This window comes from Chrysemys picta, chromosome 8 (genome assembly GCF_011386835.1).
Source record: "Chrysemys picta bellii isolate R12L10 chromosome 8, ASM1138683v2, whole genome shotgun sequence".
NCBI lineage: Eukaryota > Metazoa > Chordata > Testudines > Emydidae > Chrysemys > Chrysemys picta.
Genome location: NC_088798.1, coordinates 53,716,690 through 53,743,543, shown reverse-complemented (window position 1 = coordinate 53,743,543; position 26,854 = coordinate 53,716,690). Strand labels below are relative to the sequence as shown.

The 26,854-nt window shown below is 43.1% G+C and overlaps 1 protein-coding gene across 4 annotated transcripts in view; it reads right to left on the bottom strand.

Moving 5' to 3' along the window:
• Positions 1-26,854, bottom strand: part of EDEM3 (ER degradation enhancing alpha-mannosidase like protein 3) — a 51,235-nt gene that overhangs the window by 16,545 nt on the left and 7,836 nt on the right. Inside the window, exons 3-14 of one of the 4 annotated variants that reach the window (XM_005290715.5) lie at positions 24,987-25,087; positions 23,490-23,529; positions 20,535-20,647; positions 18,998-19,151; positions 17,651-17,785; positions 11,788-11,893; positions 11,085-11,182; positions 6,542-6,667; positions 4,891-4,974; positions 3,685-3,768; positions 2,964-3,088; positions 1,621-1,786 (exon numbers count right to left, since the gene is read on the bottom strand). In XM_005290715.5, coding sequence (XP_005290772.2) covers positions 1,621-1,786; positions 2,964-3,088; positions 3,685-3,768; positions 4,891-4,974; positions 6,542-6,667; positions 11,085-11,182; positions 11,788-11,893; positions 17,651-17,785; positions 18,998-19,151; positions 20,535-20,647; positions 23,490-23,529; positions 24,987-25,087 — 1,332 coding nt within the window. The remainder of the gene's footprint in view (positions 1-1,620; positions 1,787-2,963; positions 3,089-3,684; positions 3,769-4,890; positions 4,975-6,541; positions 6,668-11,084; positions 11,183-11,787; positions 11,894-17,650; positions 17,786-18,997; positions 19,152-20,534; positions 20,648-23,489; positions 23,530-24,986; positions 25,088-26,854) is intronic. The other 3 variants (XM_065555651.1, XM_065555649.1, XM_065555650.1) reach the window with 3 other exon arrangements.

Below are 26,854 nucleotides of genomic sequence, written 5' to 3'. Positions count from 1 at the left end.
GTACGATCTTGTTTTTCTGAAAGGTTTTGAAGACAGTCAACACTTCCAGGAAAAGGACAGCAATGAATAGTGCAGATAGCTATGAGGGAACATGACCAATTTTTGTTAATGAAGGTTAACATCAATGGAGTTAATGAACTCTACAAGTCTAATCTCAAAATTATTGGTCTTCAGGTCCCTAGACCAGTATTTCCTTCATTTTCAATGTTGAATTCACTCAGTATAGCTGTGAAGCTTCTCTTGAATTTACTAAGTTCTCCAGGAAGAAAGCCCTCAGTCTAAAAAAGTCTGACACCTCAGTTTTCCACAACTGATCTGAGACACATCTCTACTGGGATAAAAAACCCATGACACCAAGTCTCAGAGCCTGGGTAATCTCACATAGGCTTTTGTGGTTTGGACTGCCAGGCTATAAAATTGCAATGTAGTGGTTCAGGCTCCAGGCCAGCCATGGGTCTTTTCTTATGTTTATTATAAACATACCTTGAGTGTCTTGTCTACAATGCACAGTGGGTGAGTGTGATTTCTAAAGCACATCAAAGCGTTGCACACTAACCAACTGGTCTGCTGCCATGAACTAAAAGTTCCCTATTACACATTAATGTAGTGCGTTTTCAAATAGCACTATGTTAACGCACACTTGGGAGCCTTTAGTTTGGGCCAGTTAGTGCACAACACCCTGGTGTGCTTTAGAAGTCTCACCCTTATAGTACATATTGCCATGCTGTGTAAATAAGTAAGAAAATGCTAAGTAAGGGATTAACTAGGAATTATCCAAGAGTGAACACACTTCAAGTCAAAATAATGGCAGATTAACATTGGGGGAAATCCCTAGGTGATAAATAATCCTCTGTTCACTTTCTCATCTGTTTATTTAGCCTGTCAGATGAGCTACTGATGTTGAAAATATCAGTGTCTCAGAATGAAAAAAGCAAGAAAAGTACTGATTAGACTACATCACCATGACCACTTCCAGCAGAGTCTGAGTATGCGGTTTCAATGGGTTGCCAGTTGGCCTGGGGAGAAGGAGACTAAGAGCCTGAGCCTCAACTTCTGCTATTTGCTATAGCTCAACTGATTTCAACACTTTACACCAGCTGAGGACCTGGCCCTAGAGCTGGAAAGCTAACTTGGGTTTCCTCCCAGGTACTAAACCCTAGGTCAGCAGGCTCGCTCTCTCTGCATTTTATTTTTCCCTTAATATAAAAAATGACTTGGCAAATTTAATCTACCCTATGGTTAAAATATTTTTAAAGAGGAAATAAATCTGAGCTCCAGAAAACGAGAAAATGTTATATTTATTTGAATACAAAAACTGAAGATTAGGGTTTTATTGGTTTGTTTTTTATAAGCAAGTGTGTTCTGACATCTTTCTGCCAAGTCCCAGCCTGGAGCAAGGTTTTATGGTTCAGTTATAAATACCTAAAAAACAGGTTTGGTCATGGAAAAAATTGACAATATTCATGGGTGCCACTAATTACTGTCATGATAAAACAGTTTGCATTAAACATCTGTCAAAAATCTTATATTGCTTAAACTTACCCTTTACCCTGATTTTTCCACCTAAAAACACATTAAAGTGGTATTAAAAATAGACTAAAGTTTAAAAAGGTCACTCACTGTATTTTTCTTAGACATTGTTTGGTTTGTAGTAGAGAGCCAAAGAGGCAGTAGATGAGCCTCTGTAGTGAAGATATAATCTTCTATATCAAAAACCATGTCTTCCTTATCAGCAAAGAGCAGGTAAAGGTATTTAAACATCTCAGCCAGGAAGAAAGAATCCATTCTATGGGGCAAGGGAGGGGGGAGAGAGGGAGAGAGAAGATAGCCTTAAGAACAGTGCTAGTTCCCAAAGTGGCAGTAAAACAAATGCTCAGGATACTCAATTTCCAAAGAGTTAGTGCTACTTAGCATTGCAGGTTTGTCATGGTGGGGAAAAAAGTCAAACAGGGTCATATTCCTGTTTTTCCGTGACTTCTCCACAGCTGGAGTTCCTGCCCTGGGTGGCTGGGCTCAGCTTCCCACTCTGTGCATTGTAACCTGGCACACGCAGTCGCAGCGCTGCTCAGGTTTAGCTCAGCTGCCTGTATGTCATGATGAAGAGAAAGGAGGGAAGCAGGGCGGGCAGGCCGTATTTGACGGAGCTGAATAGCAGCACTGGGTTGTCTAAGCCCGAGCCTGAGCCTGGGCACAGAGCACAGCCCATAGAGGGCAGAGGGAGGTGCCGTTCAGCCCTGCGTGCCTCCTGCAGCTGCTCTCCTTGGGGGAAGCTCCAGCATCCAGGCTGCATTCCACCTTCCCAATGCTCCATCCTGGGAAGGGGGTTGAGGGAAGTGCTAGGGTCCTCCCCTCCCAACCCACAGTGTCAGGGTTCAGGCAGGGGATGCAGCTTTTACAGGCTGTTCTAAATTTACCGAGACTTCTTTGTGTTTAATAAAAAAGGCTGTGACAAATCTGCAGCCTCAATGATAACTTTTGAGCTTATTAGCCCTGCTTGAGTGCTGCAACTACTGCAGAATTCCAGCAGGAGGAAACTGTGTTTACAGAGGGAAATAACAGTTCAAGAAGTTCAATGGAAAAGTGGTGTTACAATAATAATATACTGCTTGAGAATTCCAAAGTCAACATTTTTCAAATGAAATATTCTTCAAATTTAATCTACTTAACCACTGTCAAGTTTTATTGAAAAGATCTATAAAAAAATATCAGAATAGGCTGTCTTCACTTTAATACAGAAATGTTATAATTTAAGGCTATGAATTTTGATGGTGTTTAAGGCCAATTAGACTACAGATATTCCATTAACATCAAATATGCATAATCTCAGGGATGGTTTATTTAGATGAACACAGAATACATAATCAGCATCTGTCCAAAATTCAATTAATCTCAATATAAAAAAAAAAAGTTAATCAGACTCCTTTTATATTTTCTAATAAACTTAAAAATCACTACACACTTACCTGTCCTCATGGCTTCCAGTACGAACATCCTTCATTGCAGCAAATCCACAAGGTACTCTAGCATATTTGTTTAAATTTTCAATGAGCGTTTTTCCTACTTCTAGGTAGTAAGGGTCCCCAGTAGCCTATTTTTTAGAAAAGTTGCACAATGTTTAGATGTCATGTAAAATGTATAGCTGTTTTTTTAGAACTACTTGCTATGCATTAGTTTCTGGTATGTTGCCTTTTTTACACATCCATGAAATTTAATGTCATTGTTTCAAAAGAGAAGAGCCATATGCAGAGGAGAAAGTTCCTTTCAAATAGAGTGCATTACCATTTACATTATATGGACAAGCTATACTATGCTGGGACAATCCAAGGAAGACAAGGGAGTTACACCCAGATTTTTTAAGTCTTAGGCCTTGCAGTGCTGAGTGCAACAATGCCTAAATACTTTTTAAAATCTGGGCCTCAGGCACCCAACTGTTACTGAATCTGAAGGGGCTGGGCCCCTTTGTACCTTTGAAAATCCTTGCCTTATAAAACAAAACTCTGAAGACATTTTCTAATAACAAAAAGTGCCTACATCTGGCTTGCATGCCATAAACATTTAACTCTGACACCAGTGGACGAATTGGGGTCCAGTTCTACTCTTTCAGCTTTGGGACGCAGCACCAATAAAATCCAAACCTTAGTACCAAGTGTCAAAAAGCCAAAGTGATGAAGAAAGTGGTCTTACTTTATACAAGAAATAGGTGCTTTCTGCAAATTCTGGTCTTAAAGGGTGCTGAGCCCAATGAACCCTGAAGTCTGTTGTGAAAGCCTGAGGAAGAAAGAATAGAGATAAATAAATGTAGGCATAAAAATAGACAGACAGTGAATTATTATTTTAGATTTCAAAACAAACAGGCAGAAAGGTGCAAGTCCTGATCAACAAGCTCTACTCCTCTCTCATTTATTTCCTTTTCTAATTATAAAAAGACCCTATCCAAATTTGCTCTAGGATTCCTGTCAACAGTTAGATTACTTTTTGAAAAAAAAAAACGATAGAAAGTAATATTCTCTGATGACAGGCCTGATTCTGATCTTACATACACCAGTATAAGTCAGGCAATGGTGTTACTTCAGAGTAAAGACAGAGTTCAAAATTAGGCCCTATGCGCCCATTTGATTTATTCTGCTCTATTCTGGATTCATGTAGATGGGATAAAGTCAGACATTAAAAGTTATTCATCCTTCAAGTGTAGCAAAGGAATAGATCCAGAATAGGCAGGTCTGATTATGTTAGAAACAAAACTGCGACTTGTTATCTCTGAATGCTAGGACAGGCAAGTAGCCACCTACAGTACGAATACTACAGCAGCTACTCAGAAATCGAATGAGTACCAGAAAAACAAGAAAGCCTCTGTCCACTGAAGACCAAGGACCAAATTTTTAAGTGCCTATGCAAACGTTCCAGTAATGATTGTACAAAGGCAAACAGGCTTTTGTGTGCACAATTAACTTGTTTTCAGGCTCAACACAATATCCGTAGGTATGTTTTCAGAGGCTCGATGCAAATATGGCCCTGAACATGTTACTTCTCCAGTGGATTCAGGTTTCACTTTACCAAGAGACAGAAGGAAATGAAAAGTCAGTGTGATTTAATAGCAAAAAGCCAAGAAGATAGTTTCATATCAATGTTATGTAAACTTTGTATACTAGTGTGAAGTGATCCACGGTCAGTTTAAAAAATAAAATTTATTCATTATCACTTATCTGTTATATAACAATTGTTTCCCACTATTGGTAGTTACAATATCTCAGGGAAAAATGTTTCATATCCAGAACACCACTCCAGTTGTGCATGTGAGTTTGTACCAGCTTTTTTTTTTTTTAATTATACATTATGTCTAGTATTACTTGAACTGAGATCACAATCAGTTTATATAACCTCCCGCCTTACCTCAGGAAGAAAGTTATGCTTTTTTATCACCTGATATAACATCTCATGAGTTTCAATAGCAGGTCTAATGTCACCTTTCAATACCTACAAATCAAGAACAATAGCAATAAATACATAAAAGTAAGGCATGATATCTGTACAAGACTACACACCAATGTATACATTGCCAGCATACACAATAATACAGTAAATCATGATCCTCTGTTTCAGTGTATAATCTGCTTTATTTATGTTTTTCTATTTAGCATGGGATAGGAAACATATGAGTGGCTGCAACCCTTAAGAGACCACTTTTTCACAGCAATCATAACTGACTTGCGGGAAAGAGGACTGGATCATACTCAGATTGAAATCCTGGTTTAAAAGGGAATTTGCCCAGGTTTGTGACAGATGTTACAAAACGCATCTGTAGCCCAGGACTTGAACGGACCCATTCCCTTCAGTTCAAATTTTGCTACCACAATTGCTTTTGAAAGCTCTAAGGACAGATTCTCAATCAGATATTTAAAGTCCCTTGGGAATCCAGAGTGGCTCATATGATTTTAAAGGCCTAGCGGGCTGCAGAATGGACTTCTCATGCAATCATAATACCAGCCTTCTGAATCTGGTTGTAAGTAAATCCTGGAACAAGAAACTATTCTTTTTATGCATCCATACAAAATGTATTCTTACAAAGATTTATTATAAATAGAGGGAAGAAATACAAACAGGAAATTTATCATGTTTCAGAGATTTAGCAATGAACACTCAGAGAAGGGTGTGAAAAAGGTGGGGGGGGGGGGTTGTTTTGAAAATCAACACTGCCACCAGTTGTAAAATCATTTAATCCGGAAGACTATGCAAAGTCATTTAATCTGGAGGTCATGGAGGAAAGACAGGCAAGGGAACTCATGACAAACATCTGTAGCATATACATTGGGTGGGGCGGGGGGGGGGGGGGGCAGGAGAGGAGATATAATGAAGGGAGCCAATGACAAAGGTAAGACAGAAATATCAACAGAAACCCTTAAGACCCATGAGTAGGGTGGCCAGGTATATATTTTAGACTGCTAGAAATGGAAGTTGAGCATCTGATATGCCTTGGAACCTTTTGGGCACCAATTTGAATTTGGGTAACAAAATCAGTAAGCTGTGAGCTTGGCAATTAAGAACTATACCCTAAGAAGAAAAGGGATCTCTATAGTTGCGAGTTAAGCGAAGGGGGGAGAGAGGAGAGGAGAAGTATCTTGCTCCACTCTTGCGGGAGTTTGGTTTTTTTCCTCTCCCCTAAAAAATGATTTGCATATGAATTAAAAAAAACTTCTGCGGAAGACTATTAGAGTTTAAGTCAAGCATTTTACATGATCATCAAGGAGTTAAGAGGTAAAAGAAGCAGAGCCAGGTAGATAATGAAAGGTATGAAAGTTCAGACAGTTTCCCCTCTTAACAGCCAGTACAAACTTGGAAATAATGTGATGCTGCATGATTTAATATAACCAGCAGAGAAAGCAAAGGCAAACAAATCCCTCTTCCACATCAGATAACATTTAGTTAAATTACTGGGCCTAAATGGCAACAACTATATTATGTATTTTTCATATCTGTTTTTATGAACAATTATTAGTAAATCCATTTAATGTGATCTGGGGACTGGAGGTTTTAGAAACCTTACCTGCAAGCCTGGGAAGAACGCAAGCAAAGAATCCATCCAGGTCCGAGCATTTAGCATTGGTTTGTGAATATGAACATCAAGCAGAAGAGGTGGTTGACTAATGTACCTCATTATGGCATCATAGTGCTAACAAAAACAGAAACATCATGAGCTCACATCTCTTTCAAAAGGGACATGAAAAAAAAACGGTTACTCACCTTCTCGTAACTGTTGTTCTTCGAGATGTGTTGTTCATGTCCATTCCAAGCAGGTGTGTGCGCACCGAGAGGAGGAAGGCATCCGCGAGTGAATTGCATGCTCTATGCAAAAGTCCCATAGCGCGAGGGCTTCCTGGCACAGGGGAGAGGAGCATGCACCCCCCTGTTTGTTGATATAGAGGGACGGGGAGGGGGGCTGGTGGGGCAGTAGGTAGGAGAATTGAATAGAATATCCCCTCTCTACCATGCGGAGCACCCAGCGGTCCGATGTGATTCAGGATCAAGCACGGTAGAAGGGGGAGAGACGGGACAAGAAAGTAAGGTTGGTAGGATCCAAGGTCCTGACCGGAGATCGTCCTTGACTGCACCATCAAATTTGGGGTCTAGGCCCCAACGGACGCCTTGGTTGGCCCGAAGACTGTCCAGCAGACAGATATTGCCTCCTCCTGCCACTCCTACTCCTCCTGTGTGGAGCCGGTGGGCGGTTGTGAGGCTGATACGACCGCGGGGCTGGCTGCAGCCTAAATTGTCTACGCTGAGTGGCCGGAGTGTTCAGGCCGAGCGAGCGTAAAGTAGCCCTTGAGTCCTTTAGGCTATGGAGCCGCTTGTCTCTTTTCTCAGAAAATAACGTGGGTCCCTCAAAGGGAAAGTCCTGGATGGTCTGTTGGACCTCGTGGGGAAGGCCGGAAATCTGAAGCCAGGACCCTCGCCGCATCACCACTCCAGTGGCCAGTGTGTGGGAGGCTGCATCCGCCGCGTCCAGGGCTGCTTGGAGGGATGCTCATGAGATCAGCTTCCCCTCCTCCACCAGAGTGGAGAATTCTGTTCACGATTCCTGGGGAAGGAGTTCAGTGAACTTGGACAAGGTCGAGCATGTGATGTGGCCATACCGGCTCACTATAGCCTGTTGGTTGGCTATGCGCAGTTGCAGGCCCCCCCGTTGAGTAGACCTTCCTACCAAAGAGGTCTAGCTTCTTGGCCTCTTGGTTCTTTGGGGTAGACCCCTGGAACCCCTGACGTTCCCTTTGGTTGGCCACATCGACGACCAGAGAGTCTGGGGGAGGATGGGCATATAGATGCTTATGCCCCTTGGAGGGTACAAAGTAACGTCTCTCCGTCCTTTTGGCCGTAGGGAAGTGTCTACTACTGTCTTGATTAATGGTAAAGCGACCCTAGATGGGCCCAAGGGAGCTAGGATGTCCATTACCAGGTCCACATCCATCTCAACCTCCTCAGCCTGAATAGCCAGGCTCTGGGCAGGTCGTCTGAGCAGTTGCTGAAGCTCCCGGTTGTCCTCCAGAGCCGGTGCCATCGAAGTCCCCACAACCGCTTCATCCAGCGAGGAAGAGGAGGAAGTCGCCGGCAGATGACCTTCCTCGCTACCCTCAGCTCCTGCAGGGTCCCGCAGCACACGGTACTCGGGTTGCGTGGCTGGTGCAGATGGAGGGGGCGGCACCACGATCGGTACCGGGGTCGACGCCGAACGACGAGGCATGCTGGGCGGTGCTTGTGACGTCGAAGACATGGCCCCCATCAGTACCGGTGTCTGAGGAGGCGGTGCTAGGTCCTGTTGAATAGGTGGCACACTCCTCACAGACGGCAGTGCCACTGGTAGAGGCAATTGCGCTGGAGCTATCGACGTCGCGGAGATCGACATGGACCTGGAGCGTGGACCGTGCATCTGCCCCTGGGTCTAATGATAAGCCCAGGGAGTCCAGAAAGGCCACTGGGAAGGCAGCTGCCAACGCTGCTGCCACGGCGCCAGGTAAGGTTGCTGACTTCTCTGTGAAGCTAACCTCCTGCTCCTTGATCTGCTGGAGCGATAGGATTCCCCCTCCAACTCCAAAGTCTCCGAGTATGAAGACCAAGGGGGGGCAGTACCCATGGTTACCAGTAAGCGGTGCCACGAGGCCAGGGAACGGGGAGGCACTTCCCTCTGTGCCGGAACCACGCAGGGCGGGGACTGTGGCGCCATCATGGCCGGCTTGCCACTCAATTGGATCAGGGGTCAGGCAGTTACTGACGGCTCTTCCTTTCTGCATGGGGAGGCCAGCACCAGCAGGCTCATCAGATCCGAAGCCGCCTCGAATGCCTCTGGCGTTGATGGGAGGCGTACGTCCTTATGATGGTCCGGGCACTGGGACTGGTCCAGACTTGACTGGACTCCAACAGGGACAGGAGTCAGCGCGACCTTTCAGAGGAGGCGCCAGTGGCACGGCTTTTCCCACCACACTCGTGGACGCCGCCGGCCTTTTAAGGTCCTGGTGGGGTGACCGGCCCCTCACCGGCCTCTTCTTTTTCGCAGGCACCGGGGATGGTGAGCAGTGCAGCATGGAGGCCGACTTCTTATGTCCTGAGTCTCTCCGGTGCTGGGGTCTGGAGTCCTTAGACTGGGCCTCCCCTCTTACTAGCAGTGCCAGAATGCTGTGCACCGAGGACGAGGTGCTAGGCGCCGGGTCAGCGGGTTCGAGGTCCGCCTGCGGCCACAGGGCCACCTCCATCAGGAGAACTCTAAGTCTCTGCTATCTATCTTTGAGAGTCCTGGGATGGAACCCCTTGCAGATACGGCACCAATCTCTCTGGTGGCTCTCTCTGAGGCATCTCAAGCAGAAAAAGTGCGGGTCATTCTTTGGCATAAACTTCCCGCAGATCGCACAGAGTTTAAACCCTGGGGACCCGGGCATGCCCCAGGAGGGGACAAGGGTTGAGCTGGGGGGAAACCCCCCCCCAAACAGCTGACTGATTAAGTTCCAACTAACACTAACTATAAAACTATGAGAATCAGAACTATATACATGAACTGAGACACTGGTAGGCTTGCTGCAGGAGCGCAGCAAAGTTCCAGCCAGCCGTCACTGGCAGTAAGAAGGAACTGAGGGGGTGGAGGGTTGGCAGGCTCCTATATTGGACGCCATGGAGGAGCCACTCCAGGGGGCGCCCAGGCTGACCCTACGGACTCTGCTAAGAGAAAATCTTCCGGCTGGCATGCACGCAGTGAGCACACACCTGCTTGGAATGGACATGAACAATCACTCGAAGAAGAACCCAGTAGTTTGCTATATTTCATTTCAGTAAGGTAATGGTTTCAGGGAACGGCACCCCTGCAATTAGTGATACATAAATAAAAACACAGTTCCTAGTTACACAAATCAGAATGTAAGAGCCTGAATAATTATTGCACAGCTATACAGTAATATATACATATACATGTGCACAAATATATTCAGCAACCATTATTATGAATATCCAAGTTTTTTCTCTGTTTGGCTTCTATACCTCATCTGCATTGACTGGCTCCTGTGGCATGGTTTTTAAGCTCGCTAACAGCAATAAAGATGGCTGCAGTTTCTCACTTACTTTGGCTGAAGCAGAGAACTCCAAAATGCATGTATAAGAAAAACACTGAACAGGACTAACTGCTACAAAGAGTTTAAAAACCCTTTGGATAACTTGTCTGCTTACCCACTCCTAATCCCTCTTTTCCCCAGGACAGCTCTCTTATTTGTGTTTGTGTTTCAGTTTTTAATATAAAAGTCCTCAACTGAAAGTTGAGGAGTTTAGGAGGTAATACTATATCATGGGCTGAACAAATAGGAAGCCCAATTAAATTATTATAATGGCAGCTATACACAGGCTTTTAACTGTATGGTTCTGACTTTTATATTGCTTGCAAGAACCAAGAAAATTCATTTCATTTGTGCATCACCTTTCTGTATCACTTTAGTGAAAAAAGTTCATGATTTTCAGAAAATTTAGCAGTCTTATGAATCTAATAAACCTATGAACAAGGGCACATATATTTTTGCAGGTTATAATCATATAAGCATTGGGCTGGCTTAGTGTCTCTGTACTCATGGGTCTGCTCCAATAGATAGAACCCGAAAATCAAATTCTGGGTTTTATCTGTTGCTCTGAAAGCCAGAAGGAGCTTTCAGCTTACTTTGTGATAAGAGAGGCCTTACATTAATAGGGTTTTCTGTAAAACAGTGTAAAAGTAGCACTGTTGAGCTCCAAAGTGTCAATACAGCCCTCCATGGTTAGAAAGTTATGGTTATACGGGTGTGGGACGCAAACAAGGAGAGATATATAGGAGATCCTTCAGTCCCACAGCTACATAGGAGGACTGCACCCTTTTCGGGCAGGGGAGAGGAACATACGTGGGTACGGTACCAATTCAAGTTTGGCTACAACACAACAGAAAGAATGAGAAGTATGGACATTGCAAGAGTCTGAAAAACCTTGCAAAGTCCATGAAGTACAAAGCAGGAATCTAACAGCTAACAGACAACACTAAAAATTATTCTTAAATGGGGAAAATACTTGAGCAAAAAGTTAAATCAACTTACTGTATTAAATCTTTCCAGGAAACGGTCATCTCCAAGCAAGACATAGGCTTTTAATAAATATTCATAATACGAGTCTATTCCTGCTCCAACTCCACTATCTAGAAATAGCACAAGATACAAAAGTACTGTATTTTTAAATTTAAATAGTTTCATGGATAAAAGTTTTCAACTGCCAATTTTCAATTTCATTTCAATGGCTATTGTTTAAATGAAAGAAAAGAGGGGATGTTCAGGACAACTGACGGTGCAAATAAAGGAGCAGGTAGATTAATGAAGGGCTGCACTGAGTGGTGTGCAGTATTTTCCTACTTTTTTGAAAACGTGTTCTAGTACATTTGAACATAAAAGAGTATGCTCAGGCATGCTATTAAGTCAAGTGTTTAATTTCCTTGTAGAAAAATATTTTTACTGGCCTGAATAAACAATTACGCTCTTATTTGTACTTTACTGTGCACTTAAAGTAGATTCTTTGAAAATTTAGCACTAAGAAATCTCTCAGCATCCAGGGAATTAGGGAATGTTTTCCTTGAAACAAAAACTGATTTCTCAGGCAAGATATTCTTGCAGAGAAAGACCAGGCTTCGTTATACCTGGTTTCTTCAGATCTGAAAGTCCACAAGTCCGCTTGCCTTCCTGATGGTATTTTAAAATAATTTAAACTCCCAAGAGCTGCATCATGGGTCTTAGAGTCAAAGCCACATACCTTTGCGGACCCAGTCTCCAGTATGTATATTAATGGTAACTCCCACTAAATTACTGTTGCGTTGTCTTTTTTCCCAAAGAAAATCAAGTGCCTTCCGTGCATATTCCTGCAACCAACAAAAAATATTTTAATTTAAGTGTAATTACAGAGCAATGCAGGAGGCAAGAAAAAGCATCAGGTGCTGGCATACAAGCTTTTGGGGGTTTTGTCCACTAAAATAATGGAGCTATGAAGTAGAATATATTGTATAGAGAGATTCATATTTAGACTGAATTTCCTAAAGGTAGAACTACGAAGCTCAATAATGCATTGAATTCTCTTGAAAAGCAGCACTTATTCCATTTAACCAGTCATTTTGTTGCTAATTAAAAGGATTTGTATTCTATCTGTAACAGTCACCTACACACTATATAGCTTTGGGCAAGTCACTTAACTTGTCTGTGCCTCTGTTTCCAACCGACAAAATAGGTATAAAGACCCTTTTTGTTTATAACCATTAAAAAATCCTTCAAAAATTAAAAACAAAAACCTTATATAACATTTGAAGACCCTCTAATGAAATGGTACAACAACTAATTTCTTCTAATCCAATGGGATATAGTCAGATTGCCTTCTAAATTATGCCTACTCCATCCCCACTGCCACACACATCTTTTCAGATGTTCCTAGGTGGCATGGTAGCTCTAGCCAATAGTTAGGCTAAGTATGTGCATTAGCCCCCTGTAAATACACAAAGGGAGGCATGAACTGAGGTGACAACCTAGCCAAAAAAGGATAGACAACTAGCCAGGCATGCTAGGTTTTAAGGGTGAGATAACACTGCTCTACAGCCAAAATGCTTCTGAAATAAATGTAGTCAAACTTTACTAATTCTGGGTCACTGAGAACGAAAATGATGCTTAAAATTGTTGATTGGCTCTAGTTTTCAAGATATGCTATTGGGTCACTATATAGGACCCTTGACTTGGGAATGGCGGAGGATAAGTGAGTTATAAAGGGAAGGGATCTCAATATAAACCAGAAATGACTAAAATACATCTTTGACTGGATCTACGCATAAATCTATGACTGAGTTTGGACAGTACTTGCTTTTTAGGCAAAACAATGAATGATGCAATCTGAAGCTGGTATTGCGTCATATATGATATGAATTGCATCATGTTATTCCTAGAAGTCATGGATGATGCAATCATAACGAAGCTTACATCACTCTGCTGAACAAATTGCCCTATATCAGCTCTAGAAATCATACAGTGTCGTGCTCTTTTTTGTCAGTGTTTGATTTTGCAAAGGGACACATTTCTGTTTAGCCAAAGTGAGCAGAGATGCCTCGTACTTGTGTGAACAGTGCAGATAACTTCTGCTATGTTTGTGGTGAAGTGACTTTTGCATCACAAAAGCACAGTATAACCACTATGGTTAAGAAAGCCTATCACCTTTATTTTGGCTGCAAAACTGGAGATCAGGACAAGCGGTGGGCCCCACACATATGCTGCAACACTTGTGCAACAAATCTTTGCCAGTGGTTGAACAGGAAAAGGAAAGCTATGCCTTTTGCAGTGCCAATGATTTGGAGAGAGCCAACAGATCATACTAGCAATTGTTACTTCTGCATGGTGCCTCCAGTTGGGAAAGGTGTGTCAAAGAAGAAAAAGTGGACTGTGCATTATCCAAACATTCCATCAGCTATACGCCCAGTACCCCACGGAGAAGGACTGCCGGTTCCTGATGCACCAGAATCATTCTCACTTGAGTCAGACGAGGAAGAGCATGAAACTTCTGGTCCTGAACCATCAATGTCACAGGACCCACATTTTCTCCCATCCTCCTCCTCTGAACCACACCTCATAACACAAGGTGAACTGAATGACCTTGTCAGGGATTTGGAACTACCCAAGAGTAAGGCAGAGCTGTTGGGCTCCAGTGGAATCTCCTGGCAGGGTGATGTTAGGGTTTCCATGTTCCGTGACTGTCAAAAGGATCTTGTCCCATTCTTCTTCATGGAAGGTGATCTTGTAGCCTGCAACAACATCGATGGTGTGATGGCAGCCCTCAACATCGTTCACAATCCAGATGAGTGGAGACTGTTCATTGATTCATCGAAGACGAGTCTTAAAGCGGTTTTACTGCATAATGGCAATGTTTTGCCATCAATTCCAGTTGGTCATGCAGTCCATATGAAGGAAACCTATGACAGCATGAAACAACTTTTGAGGTGCATAATTATGACCAACAAGAGATTCCCACTACATCAAGAAAGATTGGCCACTCCGACAGTCATTGGAGCCTGGGAGGAAAAGTGTTCAGCATCCACCACTTGTTGAATCAAGGAAGATTTTGTTACCACCCTTACACATCAAGCTGGGTCTGATGAAGAACTTTGTCAAGGCCATTGACAAAACACAAGCAGCTTTCAAGTACCTCCGTGGAAAATTTCCAAGGTTAAGTGAAGCTAAGATAAAGGAAGGTGTCTTTGTTGGTCCTCTTTGAGATGATGCATTTGACCATGCACTGCGTGGCAAGGAAAAGACGGCATGGAAAGCCTTCCAGTTAGTGGCAATAAATTTTCTCAGAAACAACAAGGCAGACAACTACAGGTTGTTGGTGGAAAACCTCCTCAAGGCATACAAAAGCCTTGGTTGCAACATGTCACTAAAGATACATTTTTTGAACTCTCATCTAGATTTTTTTCCACCGAACTGCGGAGCAGTGAGCGACAAGCACGGCGAGCGATTTCACCAGGACATTGCAACAATGGAGAAATGGTATCAGGGCAAATGGAGCCCATCAATGCTTGCAGACTATTGCTGGACAGTGACAAGAGGTGCTCCATTTAATGAATACAAGAGACAAGCCAAGAAGCGCCGAGTAGACACCGAATAGGATTAAACTATGTACATAATAGTTTTTTGCCTTTTGTTTCATAATAAATTTTATTTATATAACCCTTTTGCTGATTTTTAAAGTGTTACATAAACAGGACAGGTGAAATATTATCATGTAAAGCAACCATAAACACATGAAAAGACCTAGGTTTACAATTTATGATTAAAACTCTACTATCTACACAATATACATAGACATAAAATGTAAAAACTTAAATATCTTAGAAACAGTAGCCAGTTGTTTTAATTGTCATATTTGAATTCAGCACATCAAAATACATAATAAATAGCACATTTTATCTCTGAAGCAGACGACTTCTCAAAAATTGTAGACCAGTGTAATCAAATGTACTCAGTGTTGGCCTAACTGGTCTCATTGACTTTAATGAGAACAGAGTTAGGCCAACACTGAGTGCTTTTTAAAAATCCAACCCCATCTCTCTGAGGATTTCTATCTTTAACATTATAAACGGAAGACAATACAACTATGTATACAGCACTATTGTTGTATGTAAAGTAAACAAGGTTTTCAAAATGTTTAAGAAGCATCATTTAAAATTAAATTAAAATGCTGATCTTACGCCGCCAGCCCACTTCCAGCCTGGGGTTCTGTTCACCTAGGCCTGCAGCGGGCTAAGCAGGGCCTGTGGCCGGGACACTGGCTGGCAAGGGGCCGGCAGCCGGGACCCCAGACCTGGGCGGGGGGGGCGTTCAGGGGTCAGGGCAGAGGGTGCAGGGCAGAAGGCTGGGTGTATGGGGGGGAGGGGTTCAGAGGTCAGGGCAGAGGGTAGTGGGGGGTGTTCAGGGCAGAAGGCTGGCAGGTGTGGGGGTGCAGGGCAGAAGGCTGGGGTGTGTGGGGAGTTCAGGGCAGAAGGCTGGGGTGTGTGTGGGGGGGTGTAGGGCAGAAGGCTGAGTGTGGGGGGGTGTAGGGCAGAGGGATGGGGCTGTGGGGGTGCAGGGCAGAAGGCTGGGTGTGTGTTGGGGTGGGGGGTTACGGGAAGAGGGGTGGGGTGCTCGGCTCATGGGGGTGCTCCCAGCCCCCTGCCCTGAGCGGCTCATGGCAGGGTGCTGGGAGGGATATGCCCTGTTCCACTCCCTTCCCCCCAGGCTCCATCCCTACCTCTCTCTGCCTGCTCTACGGAGCAGCGAGCACGCTGCCGCTCGGCTCTGCTCTGCTCCGCTCCCCCTCCCCAGGGCCATCGCCAGTAGGGGGGGGGGAGGGAAGAGGAGGGGCCGGAACGCACCAAGCTGTGGGAAGAAGCGCGGGAGGAGGGAAGCTTGGCTGCCGCAGGACCAAGCTTCTGCCTCCTGCCCCCGCAGGGGAGAGCGGTGGGCGGGGGGGACTGAGTGGGGCAGAGGGCCGGGACACCCCCCCTCCCCCGACAGCTCTCCCCTGCCGGAGCAGGAGGCAGAAGCTTGGTCCTGCAGCAGCCAAGCTTCCCTCCTCCCCCACTTCTTCCCCCAGCGTGGCGCTTTCCGGCCCCTCCGCCTCTCACCGGGCAGGCAGCGTGCCACTCAAAATCAGCTCGCGTGCCGTGTTTGGCACGCGTGCCATAGGTTGCCGACCCCTGCTTTAAACCAAATGCTTGGGTAGTTTGTATTGCAATATGTTACATAAAGGGAATAGATCGGTATTAAAAGGGAGTAAAAGATGTGTTGAGATACAATAATCTAAACAGAAAGTTAGCCGTATACTCCAGGAATTAACTCTGAAATATTTGGTTAATCAAATTAAGAATGGAAAATCTCTTACCGCTGAACCCAGAATAAATCTTGGTTGAACCCGTTTAATTTGTTTACGCACTACATCAAAGAGAGAATCTGTCTCAGATCTCTAGTCCAGCACTCGGATTTGACAAAGCCCTATCAGTATGTGTCAGATATTTTTGACTTTCCAATGGGAATAGTTACTTAGGCACTTTTGAAAATTCTCACATCTTTAGTGAATAGATTGCAGTCACCACACTTATACTGCTGTAAAGTTACAAGCCTTATTTAAAGAAGTTAGACTTAGTTTTACTATTTCACTTTAATATCTTTTTTTGCTTGTCAATGAAGCAGAACAAGAGAATGCATTTCAAAAACAGTTCCACTCTTAAAAGTTGCAATGTGAATCTAGCACCTTGTTATTCAACTTAACTGCGTATTCAGAATTGAACCTGCATTTTTACTGCTTTTTACTCCAATTAGTTTTGCACAGCTAGTACAGTTAAGAGAAACTGGATTATATTTCCCCTTATGAAGTTAAAAAAAAAAAAAAAAAAACTGTGTTGCATGGCAATCAGTACACCTGTACAAACTCAGTGAAGAGAAGGGGGGTTGCACACGTCACTAGGGCATAACTTGGAGACCACAGATGTCACTGAGGGCCTAATCTGGTCCGCAGAATTTTTTTAGCAATGAAAGTATGTAGGAAGGAATGAACCAAACTCAAGAGTCAGGGCCCTATTTAAGTATACTGGGCTGTCAGTCAAAGCACACCTTTTTGGGGGGTGGGGGTGGGGGGAAGGGGGACAAACTAAACTCATTTGCCTTGAAATCATAAAACATGAAAGTTCACTATGCTATTCTCAGAGTGAATTTTCAGAACAGAAATGCACTTTAAATACCAAACAAATCATTAGAACCTTTCTATCCAAGCACCTTGGAGAGAGTCTATTAACCTGACTCCTCAATATATGAAGTTTACTTAGTTTTGTATTGATATTACTACTTGTACTGTAAATCACCTTCTAGAACTTTTTGAATAAAAAATTTAAAATGGTACTTAATTAGATATAGATAGTGTTTTTCTGAAAACACAACTTATCCTTGTGCACGGTAAAGCTAAACGATGCAAAGTCCATTACCAGCCACAAATACAACTAATTCGAAATTCTTTCACTCTTTACCCATGGATTTGAATTAGAATTACAATAATGTAACAGCATGCAGTTCAAAATCTAACCCCAATAAATAAGAGACTATAGAAAGCAAACCTCAAATATTGATGTTCCTGTGAATCGGCTTAGAGCAGCAAACTCAAGTATCAAGGTACCTGCACAAGCTGTACAGGTATCAGTCTCTGTTCCTGTTCGAGCTTCTGGACTTCTTAAACCAAATTTTAAATTAACCTAAAAGAAAGTAGAGATTGTATCTTTTATTAGCTGCAAATATATATACACGTCAATGATGGGAAAAGAGATAAGAACTTAGATACTGTACTTTATCTGTTCTTATTAAAAAACAAAAATCTTAATCTTGTCTCATCTGACACTACAACCACTCTTAACTCTACAGCCATAAAAAGGTATGTTGGGTAAAATTTTCAGAAGTGCCTACGTCACTTAGAAGTAGAGCTGCATGGAAACTTTCTCATCCTACAAAAAAAAATAAAAATCAAGATTTCAAAAAATTTTCTTGTTCTGCATCAGGTCAAAACAGAGACCTTTCAAAATTATTTGTGAAAAATGAGAGAGAATCCAATATATTCAACAACCCAGTGGTAATGGCTACTCGCCTAGGATGTGGAACACTCAGGTTCAAGTCCCTGCTCTGTCTGATACATTATAATTAACCAATAAGCTAAGAGTGTGCCATGCGTTAGCTTCATGTAATGAAAAGTTACAAATATAAAGAAAAATTCCAAATTATACCCCAACAATAACCTTTGCAAAACAAAACAAAAAAAACCTGGAGACTTTTTTTTTTTTTTTTTTAAATAGGCAAACTGAAAGTTAGGTGAATTTTGAGTTGAACCCAAAAGGTGCATTCTGAACACTCCCAATTAACAAGGCTGTAGAAGGCACATCAGTAAATTTTAAGTAACTCTGAAAAGCCATTGTTGTTCCAGATAATTTAGTCATGTCTAGAGGTGCAAGATACTAGTAGACAGTGGTTTCATGAGATTTCTGCCATCTCTAATAAGTCAGAATGATGCATTCTGGGTCATTGTCAGCAAACCTGGAAAAGCAACAAGCTTAGCCCAAAACAAAATTTAAGAAATCAGTTAGCCCCAGTCATGAAATATTAATTGATCTGCATTATTAGATGTATGGAAAATATAAGTATCTGTGATATTTGTTTACACCCACAACTGACACTAATAAAAAAGGGCTTATAAAAAAGTTTAAATGAATTCTGTGCCAAATGCCTCCACAGCCTAGTTAGCAAGGACATTCAGCCTGTTTTTAACTCACAACTGAACTATTTTCTGATCCTAGATACAAAGAAAATTAATGCATAATCTGTCACAAATAAGGTTCTCTCCCTTTCTACTAAATAACTTCCTGAAATATTAAAGTTTTGTCTATTGTGAGGGATGATCTGGATTATAAAACACTTACTCTTGGATAAGGGAGACCACTAGTAGTGTTGAAAGCAGGTAAAAGTTTGTAGCCCAGTTGTTTTGCCATGTGGAGAAGTTCACCACTGTACCACTGCATGTATTCACCTTTTTCTTTCAGCATAATTGCCACAGAGTGCCCACCTAAAAGACCTCTAAACACAAGAAAAGATATTCACATGTATTTCATGTCAGTAGGTCACAGTAGTGCAATAATTTCTATGATTCTATTATATCATGACAAGCACTGTATAAACAATTGTGATATGTGTTTCAGAAGTGCTGAGCACATACAATTCCAATTGAAATCAATGGAAGCTGTGGTGCACCTCTGAAAAAAACAACCACCACCAAGCACTTAATGACTACGGTGAATTTTTTTTTTCTGTAAGTAACAGCCTTAAAGAGTGACGAGCAGATCATTAACAATAAATTGTTCTCTATAGCATTTCACTGAATATATATAAAACACATTGAAGTAGTAGATTACTGAAGAGAATTAAATGATTAATCCTGCACATGGATGGGGTAGAGGTCAGTATCTTAAAGGTTATCATGAGCTAAATGAAGTGATGATGTTTATATAAGCCCCTAGTAATCAAATATGATTATCATTTAGTTCTATGTGAAAACTTTCTGAAACAATAGTAAAGATATCTGAATTCTCAACAGGGGTGGCTCTATGTTTTTTGCCTCCCCAAGCCCCTTCGGAGGCACACGTGGATTCGGCAGCATTTCTGCGGGTGATTTGCCAGTCCCGCGCCTTCGGCATGACTGCCACCGAATTGCTGCCGAAGCCGCGGGACCGGCAGACCTCCCGCAGGCATGCCACCGAAGGCGGCCTGACTGCCACCCTCACAGCGACTGGCAGGCAGCCCCCCGCGGCTTGCCGCCCCAGGCACACGCTTGCTGCGCTGGTGGCTGGAGCCGCCCCTGATTCTGAGGAGCATACTTGTTTAGTATCTATAAACAAGCTTCTTTGAAGGAACCTGTCAGCACCTTGATGATTTAAAAAAAAAAAAAAAAAAAAAAAAAAAACACAAACAGATGTTGTCTGTGTTTTTCATTCTCAAGAGTGATTATCACATTTCAAAATTATCCCTTAGCCACAGACCTAATATACTGCATACTCCTTTTTGACTCAAAACATAAATAACTAGAACCCATGAAATTGTACAAGTCGAATTTTATAAACTAGAAAAATTTGACATTGTGTATATCGAATGTTTGACAACATAATCTTAGCTTTGAGGCCATGTGTACACTAGGAAAACGAGCTTTGACATACAGGTTGTCAGCCACTGCTATCTTGGCACTTTTTTCAATTGGTATTGAAAATAGCTATCCTGCTGGTGTCGACAGCCAACTGAATTTGACATCTATTATATCAGTTCCTTCCTACAACAGAAGTTAAATTCTGTTGATCCAGGGGAACCACCATTCTCAACATCAGCTGAGGTGGAAGGAAATGTTTGACAGGACATAAGCTTGAGATCACATCTTAAGTGCACTGAAGATGAAGAAAGCTAGTTACTTACCCCAGGACTCTTATGTTAGTTTCAAACACTGATACAACTATGTCATTATCTAAATTAACATCTTTTATCACATTTTTTACAGCATCTTCAAACTCTTTGGTTTTATTTAACACCTGGAAAACAAAAATAACTTCAGTCATTTTAGGTTCTGATGCTGTAAAACTGATCTACTTCAAAAAGTGCTAGTGTAGTCTGATATTCAAGTACGATATAACAGTTCAACATGTTAAAAAGCAGGAAATATTCAAGATGGCTCAAATTGCTTTTCTGCCTGACCATATCATATTCTGATACATTATGTGAATAGGTATCAGTGTTAGTCTGGTTTGCTACAGTGACATACGTCAATGACAAAGTAGTTTTCAACAGGGAATAATTCACTGAAAATGTATCTGATTACCCAATTTTGTTCCTTTCTTTCACTATAGCGCATTGTATTCAGTGTTTGCTACTGCCTGCACCCACATATTCTATTCCTCGAAATCTGGAACTGAACTCCACAGTTCAAGCTCATGCCTGCTATAAGGTCTGAAAATAGGACTGTCAAGTGATTTAAAAAATTAATCGTGATTAATCATGCAATTAAAAAAAGTAATAGTTTTTAATCGTGTGATTAATCGCACTGTTAAACAATAATAGAATATCATTTATTTAAATATTTTTGGATGTTTTCTACATTGTGAAATATATTGATTTCAATTACAACATAAAATACAAAGTGTACAGTGCTCACTTTATTTTTTATTACAAGTATTTGCACGGTAAAAAAACAAAAGAAATATTTTTCAATTCACCTAGTACAAGAACTGTACTGTAAATTCTGCCTAAGAAACATAAGAACAGCCATACTCGATCAGATCAAAGGTCTTTTTTCCTTCAGAACTGGTGCTGCAGAGCTACTTGTGGCCACTAGGGGCCATTGGACCTGGCAGACCACAATTCACAAATAGAAGACACTGCTGGAGCTGGAGAGCTCCCCGCAGCTGCAGTTCCTGGCATGCCTGAAGGAAGGAGGCGACATGCAGGAAACTCCATACAAGCCTGGGATGCAGCATCAGGCTGTTTATCCCTCTGGATCCCTGGGCTCTGGGGTGGGAGCACGGCTGGCCTGTAGGGTGGGGTGGGGGTGTGGGTGTCTGAGCTGAGGAGGCACCCCAAGGTTGGGCTCTTGGGGGAGGTGGGGCAGATTTCTGGGCCGAGGGAGGCTCTCCCGCAGCTAAGTTCTGAGAGGAGGGGGCGCAGGTGTCTGGGCCCAGGAGGCCCCTGCGGCTGGGCTCTGAGTGCGGGTGTCTGGGCTGGGGGGCACCCCGAAGCGGCACTCTGGGAGGCGAGCGTGGGTGTCTAGGCTGGGAGGCACCTGCAGCTGGGCTCTGGGGGAAAGGGGTGCAGCTATCTGGGCTGGGGGGACCCTGTGGCTGGGCTTTGTGAGGTGGAGGGGAAGAGAAACAGGAACTGGGGTTTTGTAGGGGTTTCTTTACTCACTCCTCTTTACTCCTGAGGGAATGTTTTTTGTTGTCTGTATTGTTACAGACATAGTTGCTAATAAGTATTTTGAAATGAATTATCAAAATAATTGAAACTGGCATGATTATGTTTGTTATTTTCACAAATAAAATAATCAGAATTGTGCGTAGAATTTTTAATTTTTTGGCATAGAATTCCCCCAGGAGTAAAAGCCCCAGAAGTCAACAGATTAACTTGGGCCTGGTCTACACTAGAAATTTACCCACGAAAGCTGATGCTCCAATACATCTGTTAAAGGTGCCACAGGACTCTCTGTTGCTTTTTACAGATCCAGACTAACACGGCTACACCTCTGATACGAGAAATTTAGCTCAGTATAACTACGTCACTCAGGGTTGTGCAATATCCACCCCACTGAGCAACAGAGTTAAACTGACCTAACCCTCTGTGTAAACAACATCTCCCAGGGAGGCAGAGTACCTACACCAGGGGTAGACAAACTACGGCCCAAGGGCCGCATCTGGCCCTCCAGACATTTTAATCTGGCCCTCGAGCTCCCGCTGGGGAGCGGAGTTGGGGACTTGCCCCACTCTGCACAACTCCTGGAATCAGCGGCATGTCCCCCCTCTGGCTCCTACGCATAGGGGCAGCCAGGAGGCTCCTCCCACTGCCCCCACCCCAAGCGATGGGGCAGCGTGCACTGCCTGTCTGCGCCTCCGCATAGGAGCTGGATGGGGGACATGCTGCTGGTTCTGGGAGCTGCTTGAGGTAAGCACCGCACAGACCCTGCACCACTGACCCCCTCTAGCGCCCCAACCCCCCTGCCTCAGCACTGATCCCCCTCCTGCCCTCCGAACCCCTCAGTCCCAGCCCAGAGCACCCTCCTGCATCCCTAGCTTCACCCCAGAGCCCACACTCCCAGCCGGAGCCCTCACCCCCTCCCACATCCCAACCCCCAATTTTGTGAGCATTCATGGCCCACCATACAATTTCCATACCCAGATGTGGCCCTCAGGCCAAAAAGTTTGCCCACCCGTGACCTGCACTGACAGAAGAACCCTTCCCATTGGTGCAGGTAGTGTCTACACTGAAGTGCTACAGCGATGCAGCTGTGCTGCTGCAGCATTTTAAGTGTAGAAAAGCCCTTACATTAGCAGGGGAAGCAAATGTATATTACTGTTATAAGTTAAAAAAAAAAAAATTAAGTAACAGCAACACAATGGGCATTCATTTGGATCAACTACAAGGCCAAGGAAGTATCTTAATATTTAAAAAAAAATTCCAAGTAACATCACTGTCTATTGTATCCATTGTTTACAGGTCTTTACAACAGAGTAGCTGCCTTTTTGATGGAATAAGAGACTTAACTGAGTTTCCTTACTTAACACTTCACGTTTATTTCAAAAGAACAGAATTCTAACCTGGAAATCTGACTAGAAGTAGATAAACAGTTATTCGTCAATGAAACATTGCAAAACAGATCAAACCTACCACAAGAGTGTCCAAGGTATCAATCAGTGTCAGTGAAAACCTATGAAATAAAATTTAAACCAGATATATAATTAAAATTCGGCATGGTTTTGGTTTATATTATGGTATGATGTTATTTTTAACCCCAAAATCTTAGAAATAACATGACGCAATCATCACAGATTGCCAGTTGATAAAAAATATGCTAGTTTTAAATGATGGATATTTAAACAGAAAGGTGTAAATACTGACAACGATTAAACCTATTCTTCTTTGAATAGACATTAGCAACTCCTACTGACCAGAATTGGAGCTAATGAATAGTTTACACTTATGATGGTAAGAGTCATTTTGACTTCTTGTTTTTAGTTACCTTTGAAAGCTTTCTGTCATTTAAAATGTGGCTTATTAAACTAGCACAATGGCTAATAGGCTCTTGCTCTGAAGAGCTGATAATGAACCCAGCCACACCTGTTTCAGCCATTGAATTCACTGGCGGCCTTAAGTGTGCACTGATGTATCGATGATTTCTCTAAGAAAAAAATTGTACTATCCAAAATTATTCTAAAGTCTTATCCCATTTGATGAGATAAATTCCATTTTTCTTGATAAAGGAATAACTACATATCAGTTAACCTCATGGGAGGAGAGGAAAAAGTGGCTATAGAAATTACTAAACTATGTTTTGTTCCCACCACTTCTCTCATTTATAATATGACAATTCTGCATTTGTGCGCATCTAGAACAGGGGTGGACAAACTTTTTGTTCCGAGGGCCACATCTGTGTGGGGGCTGGGCAGGGGTGCAGGAGGGAATGCAGGATGTGGGAGGGGGTGCAGTGTGCAGGAAGGGGTTCAGGGCAAGGAGTTGGGGTGAAGGGGGGGTGCAACAGGGGGCTCAGGGCAGGGAGCTGGGATGCGGCAGGGGGCTCAGGTCAGGGGGTTGGGGTGCAGGCTCCGACCCAACGCCGCTTACCTTGAGCGGTTCCAGGGTGGCAGCGGTGTGTAGTGGGGCTAAGGCAGGCTCCCTGCATGCCCTGGCCCCACACCACTCCCGGAAGCGTCCAGGGGCATGTCCCTGCGGCCCCTGTGGGGGAGGGGGAGGGGGGCAGAGGGCTCTGCCGGCTGCCCTCGCCTGCGAGTACTTCCTCCGAAGCTCCCATTGGCCGCAGTTCACCATTCCCGGCCAATGGGAGTTGTGGGGGGTGGTGTCTGCAGGCGACGGCCACACCCCTCCACCCAGGGGCTGTAGGAGCATGGTGCCAGCCGCTTCCAGGAACGGCGCGGGGTCAGGGCAAGCAGGGAGCCTGCCTTAGCCCCGCTGCGCCACGGGGCTAGCAATCCCACAGGCCAGATCCAAAGCCCCGATGGGCTGGATCCGGCCTGCGGGCCGTAGTTTGCCCACCCCAATCTAGAAAATCAAACAAGGGTTTTGAGGGTGCATCAACTGAAGTATTAGCAACAAAATGTGTTAAGATTTGCATGTTCATATAAGATAATCACTGCTTCAAATACTAACTTTCCCAAGGCATCGTCTACATCCCCACGACTTGGTTCCTGACCCCGAACCCGTCCACGGCAAGTTAAAGGCATGAGTTCATCAGCTGGGTAGGCATGTTCCTGTAAGAACAAAACCAGAAGGTAAAGAGAGTACAGTTCAGTTTAATTAAATCATTGTAACCTGTTGAAAGGAAGCAGGATTGTAGTAAACTTATGAAAAATCTATGTATCATCTATCTGGCTAAACTCAAACTCAAGATAACACAGCAGCAGCTTCCTCTTCATGGTCAGTAACTGACAACCATTAAACCACACAGAACATACTAGCAGCCAGGCCATATAGTACAATGCCCCTCCTCCCCGCCCCAGAGGAGCAATAGTTTTGGAGTACTTAATGGCATCTCTAAAATAAATGCTCAATTTGAACACTTGAGGTCCATCTTGTGTTTCCTGCAACAAATGCACAGGAGATTGCTTTCTGCAGTGGAGAAAATCTACACTGTGAATCGAATAGTCTTTTTCCTCCATTAAAGAACTGATCTATCGTCCAGCGTTAATGCAAAAACAGTCTGGGTGGAAGACTTGCTCATTTTACAAAAATGTGAAAATTAGCTCCATTTTACAGAAAGGAGACATGGAAGTTCAAAGGTTAAGGACAACATTTTAAAAAGCACTTAAGTGACGTAGACGCCTAAGTCTCACTGAAAAAAATCAAAGGGATAGAGGCTCCTAAACCACTTTTGAAAACTGGACCTAGATACTTTGAAAATTTTACCCTTCGTGATTTGTCCAAGGTCACAGAATCAGTGAAGATGAGAAAAGAACTCAGTCAGAATATAAAACAATAAAATACAACCAAATGACTATGTGTAACAAAAGAAAACATGACAAGTTTGGAGTAGTTTTTGAAAATGATGGCCATTTCAGGGGTGAGGAGAGGGATTACTTTCCATTGCTCTAGCAAAACAGTTTTACTCTAACACTACATACACCTCTACCTCAATATAACGCTGTCCTCAGGAGCCAAAAAATCTTACCGTGTTATAGGTGAAACCGCGTTATAACAAACTTGCTTTGATCCGCCAGAGTGCGCATTCCCACCCCCCCCGGAGCACTGCTTTACCACGTTATATCAGAATTTGTGTTGTATCGGGTCGCGTTATATCAGGGAAGAGGTGTACTTAGCATCCTTCAGTCAGTCAGAAATATCAACAATGTCAGTATAGCCCAGGGGTAGGCAACCTGCGGCACGCGAGCTGATTTTCAGTGGCACTCACACTTCCCGGGTCCTGGCCACCAGTCCGGGGGGCTCTGTATTTTAATTTAATTTTAAATGAAGCTTCTTAAACATTTTAAAAACCTTATTTACTTAACATATATAACTAAACTATTATTGTATTATAAACTTATAGAAAGAGACCTTCTAAAAACGTTAAAATGTATTACCTGCACGCGAAACCTTAAATTAGAATGAATAAATGAAGACTCGGCACACCACTTCTGAAAGGTTGCCGACCCCTGGTATAGTCCAAATCAGGTGTGCTGAATAAAATACCTGTTTATGGTCCCACTGAAGTCGATGCAAATTTTGTAGCTGACTTCAATGTGAGCAAAATCAAGCCTTAAGGCCCTAGTTCAGAGTTTTGGTTACTGTCAAAATAAAAGGTACTAAAGTTGGAGAGTCAGAAACTGAAATAAGAGTGATACAGAGACCGGTGAAATATTTTGGTGTAAGACTTGATTTTTAAGTTTCTTTTAAAATAGATTTTCAAAATTCTATTTGCTCCTGGCTTTTTTGACAAGCACATAAAGTGCTAGCTTTTTTCTTAGTAATCAATAGAGGAAAGGGCTGGAAAGTAAGTTTTGTACTTGGGCTAGTAAATTCAA